Source organism: Ornithorhynchus anatinus, chromosome 1, assembly GCF_004115215.2.
Source record: "Ornithorhynchus anatinus isolate Pmale09 chromosome 1, mOrnAna1.pri.v4, whole genome shotgun sequence".
In the NCBI taxonomy this organism is placed as follows: domain Eukaryota; kingdom Metazoa; phylum Chordata; class Mammalia; order Monotremata; family Ornithorhynchidae; genus Ornithorhynchus; species Ornithorhynchus anatinus.
In genome coordinates this window covers 155416363-155432440 of record NC_041728.1, presented here as the reverse complement: position 1 = coordinate 155432440, position 16078 = coordinate 155416363, and the positions used below count along the sequence as shown (strand labels likewise).

At 43.8% G+C, this 16078-nt stretch overlaps 1 protein-coding gene across 1 annotated transcript in view; it reads right to left on the bottom strand.

Annotated features, from left to right (window-relative positions):
• SMC4 (structural maintenance of chromosomes 4) overlaps positions 1-16078 on the bottom strand; it is a 63561-nt gene that overhangs the window by 6457 nt on the left and 41026 nt on the right. The window contains exons 14-20 of the mRNA XM_029066846.1: positions 15882-15961; positions 11217-11369; positions 10692-10818; positions 6019-6208; positions 2424-2568; positions 2138-2311; positions 1286-1468 (exon numbers count right to left, since the gene is read on the bottom strand). Of these exons, the coding sequence (XP_028922679.1) occupies positions 1286-1468; positions 2138-2311; positions 2424-2568; positions 6019-6208; positions 10692-10818; positions 11217-11369; positions 15882-15961 (1052 nt within the window). The remainder of the gene's footprint in view (positions 1-1285; positions 1469-2137; positions 2312-2423; positions 2569-6018; positions 6209-10691; positions 10819-11216; positions 11370-15881; positions 15962-16078) is intronic.

Below are 16078 nucleotides of genomic sequence, written 5' to 3'. Positions count from 1 at the left end.
GAAATGTGAGGTTGGAAAAGAGAGAGGTGAGGATTAATGAGGTAGATCTGCGGAGTCATCCTTGTAAAGGAGGTAGTTGGAAGCCATGAGAGGAGATGAGCTCTCCAAAGCAGAAATGTAATTTGAGAATAGGAGGGGTCGCAGAACCAAACTTTTTGGGGAACACTCACATATAGAGAGTGGGAGGCAGAGGAAAAGCCCACGATACAGAAGGAGAAGGATTAGCTAGAGAGGTTAGGAGAGAACCGGAAGAGGACTGTTAGAGAAACCAAGGTTAGATAGTGTTTCCAGAACGAGTATGGCCTAATGGATATAGAAGGAGAAGGATTAGCTAGAGAGATTAGGGGAGAACCAGAAGAGGACTCTTAGAGAAACCAAGGTTAGATAGTGTTTCCCAAACCAGTATGGCCTAATGGATAGAGGCAAGGGCCTGAGTCAGTTCCACCACGTCTCTGCTCTGTGATCTTGGGCAAGTCACCTAACTTGTCTGGACCTGAGTTACTTGGACCTCAGTTACCACTTCTATAAATTAACCCCATGAGACTGTATCCAACCTGATTAGCTTGTATCTAGACTAAGCCTGGTGTGGGCAGGTATTGTCTCTCTTTATTGCTGAATTGTACTTTCCAAACGCTTAGTAAAGTGTTCTGCAAACACTAAGTGCTCAATAAATACGACTGAATGAAAGAATCTACTACAGCACTTAGTACAGTGCCTGGAATTTACTAAGCGCTTAACAAATACCATAAAAAAACAAAAAGCAAGAGATGGTCCAGAGAGTGAATGGCAGCTGAGCGGTAGAGGAGGATCAGGGTGGAAATCTCATAGATTTGCCAAAGAAGAGATCACTGGTGACCTCGGAAGGAGTAGTTTCAGCAGAAGGTAGTGGGGGCTGTAACTGGATTGTAGAGTGTCAAGGAGAAAGTTCGAGGACAGTAAGTAAGGTGCAGTGCATGGTGACTGCTTGTGTGAGGAACCTGGAAAGGAATGGTAGGAGGAAAATGGGGTGATAACTAGATTTTGCTCATTGGGGTGGAGAGAGGCTTTCAGTAGGATAGAGAACAAGTGGGCACGTTTGATAGCAGAAGGGAAGGAACCATCAGAGTTGAGCTTTGAAGATGGTTGGGGAAGGAAGAAAAGTGGGCCTAAATGTTTTTGTAAATTGCGAAGGATGGAGTTGGAGGAGGTGGACTTGTATAAAATCAACCAGATATATCATCACGGGCTTTTCTGATCCTTATCTATTACAATTATCTATTACAATAATACCAGGTAATATCCATACCTTCTTTTTATACTCTGCAATGGCTCCAAGATTTGGTTTCATTTCATGACACCGGGCTTCTAACAGAGCAATCTGATTGGTTATAGAGCCTGGATCTTTGATTGCCTCCAGGTCCTCTTGACTTAGACTTGAAATCTCTTCAACTGGATTGCCTTCTATAGGATGCAGTGATATCCTTGAAATCTAAAAATGTATTTTAGACATTAGGAAGGATAAATTCTCTTTAAATATCCCTCCAACAAAGCACTACTACCAAGCTCAGTAGCTGAACTTTCAAAAATGAATAACAGAATAATCACTCTTATTCTGTCAAAACACCCAACAGAATTGCGAGTGTGGAGAAAGGAGGAATTATATATTAGGAATTGTCTCAAAATCAAATCAAGTCATCCAGAGTTGTAATTTTTATAAAACGCCTTTCTATACCCAGGCATTCTTTCATCTATCTTTAGCCCACCTGCATGAAGTCCAGGCAGAATAGACATTGTATGACTGATCACCTAAAGCACATCCCAGAACTCCCTGGGATTCAGTGACTGGAGTGACGGCAGTGGGACTAAGACCCCGAAACCCTCCCTCAGCCCAGACTGTCCCTAGCCTTTGCTTAGATCCCCAGGAAATTAATGAAGAAATCAGACCATTTGGTGATTAGCTATGGGCGTGAGATTTTCTTGGCATTCAAACGTTTTCTGGGTGGAAAAATTGGGGCATTTGAAAGCATTTTTCTTGACTATAGGGACCGGCCTGAGTCTTGGTCATTTTAAGACAACTAATTTTAAAATTTCCCCAAATCCATGACCACTTTCGATTGACCAAAGAAGTTTCGGTACCATTTGCAATTATTAGCTTTACCTCTTTTTGCCAATACTTGATTTTTGAGTGATGTTCAGTAATGTGACTATCTATCTGTTCAAGTTTTAGCCTTATACTTAATGCATCTTTTTGAAGGGCATGCTCCCTTTCTTGAATCGCTTTTAGTTCTTGAAGTAGATTCCGATGCTCCTTTTGGATCTCTGGCAAGGAACCCTAAACAAAAAGGAAGTTTTCATGAGCTGACAACTTCAAAATGGAAAGCTTTAAAAGGTAGAGATACATAGAAGCCAAGTAATCCTTCGACAGATGAAGTCACCACACATACTTCAGCTTCTTTGCATTCCTTCATAACACCAACTGCTTTCTCTTCAAGATTCTTGAGTTCCTCTGTTAGGTCTTCAACTTCCTTCTCATTGTCTTTCATTTCTTTCTCTGTGCGAAGGACACAGTCTTCTGACTTCTTAAGATTTCTAAACAAAAAAGTCAAACACTAATTCAAGAACCTCCTTTGATTAAAAACATAGCTCAATGACATTTTACTGTTAACTGTTATTAAACCCTTTTTAAAAAAATGAAAGTAGTGTTTTCAGACCATGGATTCTGTTTATTTGGACAGTGTGATCACACTATTTTTAGAAAAGAAAAACTACTTGAGAAGTAGATCCTCACATGATTCAAAGCATTAGGAAGGAAAAAAAACCCAAAAGGAATTTTCTAACCCAAACCTCACCCCAAGACTCATTCTCATAATGCAGCATGGCCTTGTGGAGACAGCACGGATCTGGGAGTCAGAAGGACCTGGGTCCTAATACCGGCTCCTCCACTTGCCTGATGTGACTTTGGGCAAGTCACTTTATTTCTCTGTGGCTCAGCTATCTCATCTGTAAAATGGGGATTATGCCTATGAGCCCCATATGGGACATGAACTGTGTCCAACCTAATTAACTTGCTCCTACCCCAGTGCTTAGAACAGTGACTAGCACATAGTAAGTGCTAAATACCATTAAAAAAAAGGATAAGGGGCTACCTGGACACCAGGCAGTTAGACTTTCTAGGAAACTGGAAATAATAATAATGATGGTTTGTGTTAAGTGCTTACCATGTGCCAGGCACTGTTCTAATAGCTGGGGTGGATACAAGCAAATCCGGTTGGACACATTCCTTGTCCCACATGGGGCTCATAGTCTTAATCCCCATTTTAAGATAGAAAGGAAAGAAATGTGAGGATTATGATGTCAGATGCCCATGCTCCTCCCGCCTCTGGTTTCCCTCCAACAGAAGCCCTGCCTAAGACAGCATTGAGCGAGAGAAGGCCACACTGCAGGAGCGCCCCACGCCTGCTGGGAAGTCCTGGCCCTTCTCTGTGCTTGGACATTCAGGCTTGCCCAGTGAAACCCAGGCATTGAGACAGAACCAGGCTGGAAGTGCATACCGACACTCAAATGCCAGAGCAGAGCTATGGAGGCCCCAGGAAACAGTCAATATGGAAGCCTTTTTGACTGACTGATCACCACAAAGGATGGAGTGCTCACTGTCCCAGTCAGCTGTAAGAACTGTCCTTCCTTAGAAACTCAGAGGGCAGGTATGAGCCCAGGGGAAAGTGAAAATAAAATCCAGAAAAGGAGGTGTGCTGAATGGATGGGAAGCAGAGGAATTTGAAATGAGTACCCTTCAGACTCAGAGTGGGGGTGGGGCAACAGCCTCCTGGGGCAGTGAGGAGGAAAGTTGCTTAGGGACACCATCATGAACTCTTCTATAACTAAGTACAAATTCAGTTCTCTGATGACCGAGATAGGCAAAGGTTTACCTATTCAAGGATTTCTTGGAGACTTGATAGAAAGAGGAACAGAATTACCTTTGCTGCCCCACTACCCCCCATTCTTCTTTTTGGAAACTCAATCTAGACTTTTCAGATTGTTGACGAGGATCTGCTAGAAGAAAATAGCCCCACAAGAAAGGAAGAGAATGGAGACAGTGAAAGAAAGGTTTCCTAAGAACACCAGCAGGTATCTAAGAGAATAAATAATGTTTTGCGGTGCAGAAATAGGAGAAATACTTGGCAATTGATGACAAAAGCAGATCATGTCTCCCTTTCCTAGAATGTCATCGGACACCTGAGACTTCATTTTAATCTGTCCACTGTTCTCGCTTTTGGTTTCCCAATTACTGCTTATCAGAAAGCAAATGTTTGCGTCACATGCCTCAACGATCTTATTGAGATGAGTGTAATTTCAATGACTTGGCTCATTGTTTGTAATCAGGTTATCAATTCATCAGTGGTATTTATTGAGCACTTACTATGTGCAAAGCACTGCACTAAATGCTTGGGAGAGTACAACAGAATTAGCAGACACGTTCCCTGTTCAGAGTGAGCTTTCAGCCTAGATGGGGAGATACACATTAATATAAGTAATTTATAATACATAATTTAAAGATACGTGCATAAGTGCTGGGGGGTTGGGGCAAATAACTGTCCAAAGGTCACAGATCCATGGGCAAAGACGACAGAGAAGGGAGAGGGAGCCGAGGAAAGGCGTGCTTAAATGGGGAAAGCCTCTTGGAAGAGATGCGATGGGATGCCACTTGATGATAATGATAACAATAATAATTGTGGTATTTGTAGAATGTGGACTATGTGCCAGGCTCTGGGATAGATATAAGATCATCAGATCAGGCCCAGTCCCTGTCCCACACTGGGCTCACAGACTAAGTACGAGGGAGAACCAATATAATAATTATACTAATGATTGTGGTATTCACTAAGCGCTTATTATGTCCAAGACGTACTAAGCGCTGATGGGATACACACAAAGTGGGTTGGACACAGTCCCTGTCCCATAAGAGGCTCACAGTCTCAATCTCCATTTTACAGATGAGATAACTGAGGCACAGAGTAAGTGAAGTGACTTACCCAAGGTCACACAGACAAGTGGCACAGTCGGAATTACAACGCATGACCTTCTGACTCCCAGCCCCGAGCTCTATCCATTACACCATGCCGAGAGAATTCATTCCATTCATATTCCCTCTCCCTCCTCCTCTCTTCCTCCCTCTGGGAAGAGAAAAGCTAATCAGGTTGGACACAGTCCATGTCCCACATGGGTGTCTAACAGTCTTAATCCTCATTTTACAGAAGAGGAAATGGAGGCACTGCGAAGTGAGGTGATTTGCCCAAGGACACACAGACTCCAGGTCCTCCGACTTTCCAGGTCCGATCGGTGCTCTTTCCACTAGACCACATCGTTTCTTTGATGTTGAGGATAGCCCATAAATTCAATCATTCAATAGTGTTTACTGAGTGCTTACTATGTGCAGAGCACTGTCCTAAGCGCTTGGAATGTACAATTTGGCAACAGATAGAGATAATCTCTGCCCAACAATGGGCTCACAGTCTAAACGGGGGAGACAGACAACAGAACAAAATAAGTAGTCTGGCGTCAATATCATCAAGATAAATAGAATCATAGATAGGTACACATCATTAACAAAATAGAGTAGTAAATTATACAAATATGCACAAGTGCTGTGGGGAGGGGATGGGGGAAGAGCAAAGGGAGGGAGAAGGGGGTCATGGAGAGGGGAGGAGGAGCAGAGGGAAAGGGAGGGCTCAGTCTGGGAAGGCCTCCTGGAGGAGGTGAGCTCTCAGTAGGGCTTTGAAGAGGGGAAGAGAGTTAGTTTGGCAGATTTGAGGAGACTCCCTTGCAATTACAAAGTTGGATCTTGTGGTTCCAGGAGACCCTGGTATTGTAGTTCTAGACTGTAAGCTCCTTGTGGTCAGGGAGCATGTTTAACAACTCTGTTGTACTGTACTCTCCCAAGCACCCAGTACGGTGCTATGCACAAAGCGTTCAATAAATATCATGGAGTGACTGATCATGATTTGCAATCTACACATTTTAAGGACACACTCTGGAGATTACCTGTCTGCAGTCTTGATAGCTACTTGAGCTTTAGTAATAGCAGAAGCACATTCATCTAGTTGCTTGGTTATTTTATCCAGTTTGTCTTGTTGACCTTTGAGTTTATGATTGTTGATCTCCATTATGATGTTGTGTAATCTTTTAACCTCTGCTTCCACTTTACTAGCCTTTGCAGCCACTTTTTCATAATCTGAAATTTAAAATAGGACATTTATCAAGATCATGCCTAGACTGACCAGGTGCACATCTCCTCCTGCCTTCAGGACATCTCTACTTGAATGTCCTCCCGCCACGTCAAACTCAACATGTCCAAGACAGAGCTCCTTAGCTTCCCTCCCAAACCTTGTCCTCTCCCAAACTTTCCCTTCACTGTAGAAGGCACAACCATCCTTCCCGCCTCACAACCTTGGTGTCGTCCTTGACTGTGTTCTCTCATTCAGTCCTCATACCCAACACATCACTAAATCCTGTTGGTCTCACCTTCACAGCATCGCCAAGATCCACCTTTCCTCTCCATCCAAACCACAACCATGTTAATACAATCACTCATTCTATCCCGACTAGATTACTGTATCAGCCTCCTTTCTGACCTCCCAACCTCCTGCCTCTCCCCACTTCAGACCATACTGCACTCTGCTGCCTGGATGTTTCTTCAGAAACGTTTAAGGTGTGTCACCCCCTCACCCTTCAAAAATCTCCAGTGTTTGCCTATTCACATCTGTATCAAACACAAACTCCTTTCTACTGGCTTTAAAACTCTCCATCACCTTGCCCCCTTCTACCTCACCTCCCTTCTCTCCTTCTGCATCCCAGCCCACTCACTCCACTCTTCTGGTACTAATCTTTTCACTGTGCCTCTATATCGCCTGACTCGCCGCCGACCTAGAGCCCATGTCTCACCTCTGGCCTGGAATGCCCTCCCTCCTCAAATCCACCAGACAATCACTCTCCCCCCATTTAAAGCTCTACCGAAGGCACACCACCTCAAAGAGGCCTTCCCAGACTAAGCCCACATTTCCTGAGCTCCCACTCCCATGTCACCCTGACTCGCTCCCTTTGCTCTTTTCCTCCTCCCCGCCCCACAGCACTTATGTATATATGTATACATCTATAATTCTATTTATTTAAATTGATGCCTGTTTACTTGTTCTGATGTCTGTTTCCCCACCTCCAGACTGGGAGCTCATTGTGGGCAGGGATTGTCTCATTATTGCCATATTGCTCTTTCCAAGCACTTAGTACAGTGCTCTGTACAGAGTAAGCACTCAATAAATAGGATTGAAAGAATGAAATGTGCCTTAAAATAACTATTTTTAAATTGAAAAGAAAAAAAATGTATGGAACTCAAATACCCTGCAATCCCACATGAGACTGTGAGCCCGTTGTTGGGTAGGGTTGGGTTGGGTAGGATGACTGTCTTTATCTGTCAAATTGTACTTCCCAAGCACTTAGTACAGCTGCACACAGTAAGCGCTCAAAAAGTATGATTGAATGAATGAATATTCACATGACTTTCCAGAATCTGTTTTGCAGTCAGATCAGCCTGTGGCTACCTAACCCCCAGGTGACAAAGACCCCGGTTCATACATATTTACATTTCAATGTCTGCCTGCCTTCACACCTATTCAGCCCCTGCTTTCTTCACACCAGGAGTCTGTTTATTCCTAATCACAGGCCTCTTCATGCTCAAGGGCCCAAGGAAAATTCAGCCATCTCCTCAGGGTATCACCAGATTAAGTAGTTATTCCTGTCTTTTACAACTACAAGGCTTAAACTTCACTGACTACACCATGACTCTTCAATCACCCCCACTCCAGTCAGCCCATCCCAAGTCTCCCCTCCATCAACCAACCCCTCTCTATCTTTTGCATGGTCTGTCTCCATCCCTGCAATCCCGTCCCAGAGTCACGTCACCCCTCATTCATTCATTCATTCAATAGTATTTATTGAGCGCTTACTATGTGCAGAGCACTGTACTAAGCGCTTGGGATGAACAAGTCGGCAACAGATAGAGACAGTCCCTGCCGTTTGACGGGCTTACAGTCTAATCGGGGGAGATGGACAGACAAGAACAATGGCAATAAATAGAGTCGAGGGGAAGAACATCTCGTAAAAACAATGGCAACTAAATAGAATCAAGGCGATGTACAATTCATTAACAAAATAAATAGGGTAATGGAAATATATACAGTTGAGCGGACGAGTACAATGCTGTGGGGATGGGAAGGGAGAGGTGGAGGAGCAGAGGGAAAAGGGGAAAAAGAGGGTTTAGCTGCGGAGAGGTAAAGGGGGGGTGGCAGAGGGAGTAGAGGAGCTCAGTCTGGGAAGGCCTCTTGGAGGAGGTGAGTTTTAAGTAGGGTTTTGAAGAGGGGAAGAGAATCAGTTTGGCGGAGGTGAGGAGGGAGGGCGTTCCAGGACCCCTCGTGACCCCCGCCTCCGTCAACTCACTTCCATCTAAATCCACTCCAACTCTCGCACTGTTTCCTCCCCCAAGTGCGGACTGTGGAACGCCTGCTCCATCATGGGGGGAATTCCCCCACTTCACTTCATGGAAACCACCCTCTCAAATGTCACCAGTGATCTCCTTACCAGATCCAACAGACTTTAACACCACCCTAATTCTACTCAACCTCTCAGCTGCCTTCGACAATGTCGACCCCTCCTTCCACTTATCCTGGAAATATTATTCATTCATCTGATCATATTTATTGAGCACTTACTGTGTGCAGAGCACTGTACTAAGTGCTTGGAATGTACAATTCGGCAACATATAGAGATGATCCCTGCCCAACGATGGGCTCACCGTCTAAAAGATCTACCCTTGGCTTCAATGACACTATCCTCTCCTGGTTTTCCTCTTATCATTCATTCTCAGTCTTCTTAGGGGGCTCCCCCTCTGCCTCCCGAGCCCCTAGTTGTGGGGGTACCTCAAGAGGGTGTCTCCACCTACACCCTCTTCCTCGGAGACCTGATTCGCTCACAAGGCTTCAACTCCCACCTCTATGCAGGTGACATCCAAATCTACATCTCCAGCCGTGATCTCTCCCTCTCTGATCTCTCCCTCTCTGAAGCGCCGCATTTCCCCTTGCCATCAAGACATCTCTACTTGGATGGCCTCCCGTCACCTCAAGCTTACCATTTCCAAAACAGAACTCCTTATCTTCCCACCCAAACCCTGTCCTCCCCCTGACTTTCCCTCACTGTAGACGGCACGACCATCCTTCTTGACTCACAAGCCCATAATCTTGGCATTATCCTTGATTCCTCTCTCATCCAACCCACATATTCAATTCATCATGAAATCCTGTCAGTCCCGCCTTCACAATATTGCTAAAATTTGCCCTTTCCTCTCCATCCAAACTGCTACCATGTTAATCACTTTTCTCCCTCTTTGATTACAGTGCCTAGGTACAGCGCCTAGCACATAGTAAGCACTTAAATACCACAATTATTGCTCTATCATCCACCTTGCTGACCTCCCAGGCTCCTGCCCCTTCTCACTCCAAACTTCACTCTACTGCCTGGATCATTTTTCTATAAAAAGGCTCAGGACATGTTTCCCCATTCCTCAAGAAACTCCGGTGGTTGCCCATCCACCACCGCATCAAACAGAAACTCCTCACCAATGCCTTTAAACCACTCAATCACTTTTCCTCTCCTAGCTCACCTTTGCTACTCCCCTAGAAGCAGCGTGATTCCATGGCAAGAGCCCAAGCTTGGGGTCAGAGGTCATGGGTTTGAATCCAGGCTCTGCCCCTTGTCAGCTGTGTGACTGTGGGCAAGTCACTTAACTTCTCTGTGCCTCAGTTACCTCTAAAATGGCGATTAAAACTGTGAGCCCCACGTGGGACATCCTGATGATCAACTTGCATCTCCCCAGCGCTTAGAACAGTGCTTTGCACATAGTAAGTGCTTAACAAATACCACCATTATTATTATTACTACAACCCAGCCGGCACATTTTGCCTCTCTAAAGTCAACCTTCTCATTGTACCTCTATCTCCTTTGTCCAGGTCCTCCCTCTGACCTGGAATGCCCTTTGTCCTCAGATCTGACAGACAATTCATTCAATAGTATTAATTGAGCGCTTACTAAGTGCAGAGCACTGTACTAAGTGCTTGACAATTACTCCCCATCCCCTTCAAAGCCTTGTTGAAGGCACATCTCAAATAGGCCTTCCCTAAGCCTCCCTTTCCTCTTTCCCCACTCCCTTCTGTGTTGCCCTGACTTGTTCCCTTTATTCATCCCTCCTCCCAGCCCTAAAGCACTTATGTACATTCAGTGCTTAGAACAGTGCTTGGCACATAGTAAGTGCTTAATAAATACTATTATTATTATTATATCTGGAATTTCTTTATATTAAAGTCTGTATCACCCTCTAGACTGTAAGCTCGTTGTGGGCAGAGACTGTGTCTGCTCATTATATTATATTCTCCCAAGCACTTGATACAGTGCTCTGCACACAGTAAAAACCCAATAAAGTCAACTGAATTAAATGAATGTCACAGGAAACCACATATATTAGAACACTAAGATAATAGGCCAGTTAAATTAGACAAGAAATACCATTTGTTTAAAGGACATGTCAGGCTTTCAAGTAAACATTTACATTTCAAAACATAAATAGCAATTTTATAGTCATTTAAAAAATTGCATCAATCTTTTCTACATACCTGTCTTTAAGCCACTAAGGTTTTTTTCCAGCAACTTCTGCTTGGTTTTGTCGGGAGCAGCAGCAAGCACATTAGCCTCAAGTTCTCTGACCTGTCCCTTTAAGTATACTTCTTGTTCTAATAAACTCTACAAAATCAAAAAGTGTTTAAAGATAGACCATCAATATTATACTGAATTAAAAGAATAAGAAAACCTCAAGCCACCCCATAAGCACAGAAATCCTTGGTGTTATAAAAGAAACAACAAAAAAACCCCTGACCATATCAAATTCCAAAGAATTAAATAAGGATGGGAACAAAGGTATTTCTCCCAAGATATCCCATCCCTCACACTAAAGAGTACTGTTCCCCAGAAAGCCTGTCACCACTACATCCATTCCGTAGAGATGGCCTTTCCCCCAAAATCTTAACTGTGCACCCATACACCAATCCGGGGATACCACTGGCTTGACTCCCTTCTCATTTCCTCAGCCTCCAGATGAAATTAACACAATAACTTCATATTGGTTCACAAAAATCACAAACCTGGATGCTTGCAGAATATTTTTCTAGAGTGTTTTTCATCTCTCGAACACTCTGACGCAATTTTATTATTGATTCTTCAAGTTGTAATTTTTCTTCATGGCACTGCTTTGCTTTTTGGGAATCCTTTTGCAACTGGGATTCCATTTTGCTTACCTATGAAGAAAACTACGCATTAATAAAATTTGCCTTTTTTTTTTTTTAAGGCAGTCGATCAACGGTATTTGTTGAGCACTTACTATATGCAGAGCCCTGTACTAAGTGCTTGGGAGAGTACAACCCATCAGTTAGCAGATACGTTTCCTATGCACAATGAGCTTACAGTCTAGAGTTGTGCCTCTAAGAAAATATTTCTATTTATCTGTCAGTTTATTCACATGGTCAGCAGACTCCAGTGATGAGACTGGAGGTTAAAGAAAAAACTTTGGACAAAACCTTAAAGGGAAAGTGCTTATGTACCTGGAGGACCTAACCTGAGCACATAATAACTGTGGTATTTAAGTGCTTACTATGTACCAGGTACTGTACTAAGTGCTAGGCTAGATACAAGCAAATCGGGTTGGACACAGTTCAACAGTATATGGTAAGGAGCCACTGTACCCATGTAATTTTTGTGGCTGGAGTTTAGAACTCATCTCCATTTGAGTCTCCTTTTATATTCTTTTCAATTGTAATCTGGACAACTACTCTGGGCTGTTTTCTTCCTGACATTATTCGACTTCACCGGAGAGTTGGCTTGCTCCTGTAAACTAACACAAACACAGAATACACTATGATGTCCGACCAAAAATCAAACCAGCAACCTTAGCTGCACCAGAGCACACCACTCCATTCCCTTCCTTCACCAGAGATTGCAGGCTCTTTGGAGGGTAGGTATATGTTTCCTAACTCTACTGTGCTCTTTTAAGTCCTTAGGATAGTGCTCTGCACAGAGTATATGTTTAATAAAATACTAATGATTGATGGTCATCATTCTACCTGGGGGGTTATTTCAACGAACGTAACCAGGGCTTTCACAGAGCTTCCAATCTCCCCTCATTTCTTTCTTTCATTCAATCGTATTTATTGAGTGCTTACTGTGTGCACAGCACTATACGAAGCATTTGGGAATTTTCCCTGTCTCTCTCTCCCTTCTGCGTTGTCTAAGCACTTGGATCTGTACCCTCAGCCCTAAAGCACCTATGTACTTATCTGTAACTTATCTGTTTACATCACTGTCTTCCCTTCTAGACAAATCTTATCATGGTCAAGGAGCATGTCTATCCACTCTGTAGCAACCAACTCTCCCAAGTGATTAGTACAGTGCTCAATACTATTGATTGACTGATTGCTCTGGGTGCTGGAAGGTTCATATTCCTACTGTTTATTCAGCATAGAACAGGAAGGAGGTAAGAGTCTGACGAAGCATGTGAATCTATTTAATATCATCCCAGCTCCCTACTCGATCTGCACCACCTCCACTTATCCACTCACGATCAACCACAACACTTTTTTAGACTCAGTGCTGCAAATTGAAACATCTGACTCACATATCCATCTTCCTCATTCTCTTTCCTTATTTTTAATTTGTCTGTCTCACCTGCTAGATTGGAAGCACCTTCAATTGTGTCTTCTATTGTACTCTCCCAGGAGTTAGTGGAAAAAATATGGGCATGGGAGTCAGAGGACCTGGGTTCTAATTCTGGTTCTGCTACACTTGCCTTTTTTGTGACCTTGACCAAATCACGTCACTTCTCTGTGCCTCACTTTCCTCATCTGTAAAATGGGGATTCAATACCTGTTCTCCCTCTTACTGAGACTGCGAGCCCCACTTGGGACTGTGCCTGACCTGATTATCTTGTATCTACCCCAGCGCCTAGAACAGTGCTTGGTCCGTAGTAAGTGCTTAACAAAAACAACAATGATGAGGATGAGCACAGTGCTCTGCACACAGCAAATGCTCAGTAAATATGACTAACTGGTCCCTATAGCCTTTCTTGCTTTTGGTTTAATGGTAGACATCATGTGGAGCCCAGAGACCTGCACCTAGTAGTTTGCTCTTGGAAACTTGAGGGAACTAGGCACAGCAATATAAACTGTCTAGAATATGGAAGGTGAAAGAGGGAGTCTTGAAAGCAATTTCCTTTCTCTGATTTTGGAGAAGTTTTAATCAAAACACTGTTCACTGAAATGATGTCTATTTCTCCTAGGTGAAGAGTCGGCAATCTTTATTTGCAGAAGAGCCTAGCAAAATGAATCCTTTAAACAGTTGATGCACAAAGAGCCAATCAACCATTTACGGCCTCCTCATCTGATATATTCTGATATTCACTGTTCTCCCCTTTTAGACTCTAAGCTTGTAATGATAGTAACAACAGTAACTATAATAATAACTGTGACATTTGTTAATTGCTTACTGTGTGCCAAGCACTGTTTCTAAGCACTGGGAGAGATACAAGGTATTCAGGTTGGACACAGTCCCTATCCCACATGGGGCTCACAGCCTCAATCCCGATTTTACAGATGAGGTAACTGAAGCCTCAAGAAGTTAAGTGACTTGCCCACAGTCACATAGCAAATGTGGCAGAGCCGGGATTAGAACCCACATCCTCTGACTCCCAGGCCCATGCTCTTTCAACTCAAGATAATTAGCAGACATTTTCTGCCTCTCTTGTATTGCACTGTACTCCCAAGTGCTAAGAACAGTGCTCTGCACATAGTAAGTGCTCCAGAAATACCACTGATTATTTCTCGCTGCTCACAGGGTAAATTGATGAAGACACTAAGGAACCACACAGCTGCTTTCCAGAACAGGGGTTGTTCCCAGAAGGGAAAGGGGAAGGGAATGGGGGAGGAAAGGTGCAGCATGATGGGCCGGGCCTGGGAGACATTAGTGTCTTCCTCCTTCTCCTGATCTCTGGCTGGATTGCCTGCACATTTGAGCACGGAACTCCTCCTCAGACTCTCCAGCACAGGACAGGGACCCCTTTCCCTCCTGAGCCACTTCTCCATTTCCCTCCCAGCTCCCAAAGGCTGCTCAGCCTGCCGGAGCCCCAACGTGACACCTAAGTTTTTGAAGGCTGCTGTCTACCTATCACTTATGGTGTGCAGAACACTGTACTAAGCACTTGAGAAGGATTTACTCCAACAGAGTTGGTGGACATCTTCCCTGTCCACAGTGAGCTTACAGCCTAGAGGGGGAGACAGACATGAATACTGATAAATTACCAATATGTACAGAAGTGCTGCGGGGTTGAGGGAGAAGGTGAAACCAAAGAGAGCCAAGGACTTTTGGCAGAAAACCGTAGGTGGGTTACTTGCTGCTCGATTCCCCTGCTCTCTGTCCTCTCTACCTCAGAGCAGTGACGGGCTAGAAGGAGCCAAGGAGTCCAGCAGCCCGTACCGTTGGCCGCAGCTTTTAGCAAGGTGGCGGTGTCATGGGATGTGGGCTGTATGGTAAGGGCCTACCCCATCAGCCCCAAGGTCCTGGCTCAACAACCAGATTTGGCAGTCAATCGATCATATTTTTCGAGTGCTCGCTGTTTGCAAAGCAATGCAGTAAACGTTTGGGAGAGCATGACAAAATTAGAAGACACGGTCCCTGCCCCTAACAAGCTTACAATTCAGAGGGTGAGAATGACTTTAATATGGATAAATAAGTAATTTATAATATATACTTTAAAGATATCTACTTAAGTGCTGTACCAAGCAGAGCCAGAAAATGGCAGGAAAACCAAAGGCTGCGACTGCTCCATGACCACCTGGACCTAGAGATTTGTTTTCCCCATTTTACAGAGGTTCTTCTTAGAGATGTTACCGTCTTTACTGAGATTTCACCAGTATATTATAGGCGTGGAACGGTACAACCTATTTCATAGAGCCACCCCCTCTCTGCCATTTAAGCACGTATTAAGTGCCAGGCATTACACTTAGTACTTGGGTAGATATAAGACAATCAGGTTGGACACAGTCCCTGTCCCACATGGGACTCACGGTCTATTATTAGGCTATTTGTTCAGGGTTTACTATGTGTCAAGCACCATTCTCAGCGTTGGGGTAGATACAAGTTAATCAGCTCAGACATGGTCCCTCTTCCACAAAGTCAAAGTAGGAAGGAGAACAGGTCTTTAATCCCCATTTTACAGTTGAAGAAACTGAGGCATTGAGAAGTGACTTGCTCAAGGTCACACAGCAAGCATTTGGCAGAGATGGGATTAGAACCCAGGTCCTCTGACTTCCAGGTCCATGCTCATACCACTAGGCTACTCTACGCTCTTAAAACAGAAACATTGTTTTAATCATTCCTCTAAATATCGGCAAACAAGTGTGAATTTTTTTTTAGCACCCAGAGCAGGTGCTGGTTTCTTACTGTGTTTTGAACCAGCTGGACTATCATCTGAAGAAAGGACTAAGGTGATAGATACACTATTCTACCTGATCAACATATATGACCACACTACCCTATAATCCACAAATCTCCCAAAATGTTTTATGTACATTTTATAGGGCCACCCAATTTCTCAAACAAGAGACTATGTTTCAGAACATCCAGACTCATCTTCCTTCTTGTAGGCATAGTTAATACAGATGTTTTGAAATACGGCCCCTTCAGCCATCATTTACAGACTAGAAAGTGCAACCTAACTGTTTCTTCAACAGTTCCATGGAGACAATGTGATGTATACTAACCTCATCCTCAGAAATTTCTACAACAACTGAGGAGCCCATTCTGCCTTTCATTATCTTGCTTCCACCACCGGTCATTGTGCCTTGAGAAGAGTTATGATATATATAAGAGAGGAAAGAAACAGAGAAAGATTAGCTTACTACCTGATAGGACATAGCACCACCCACTAATGAATAAAATAAAAAAATAGAAACATTTT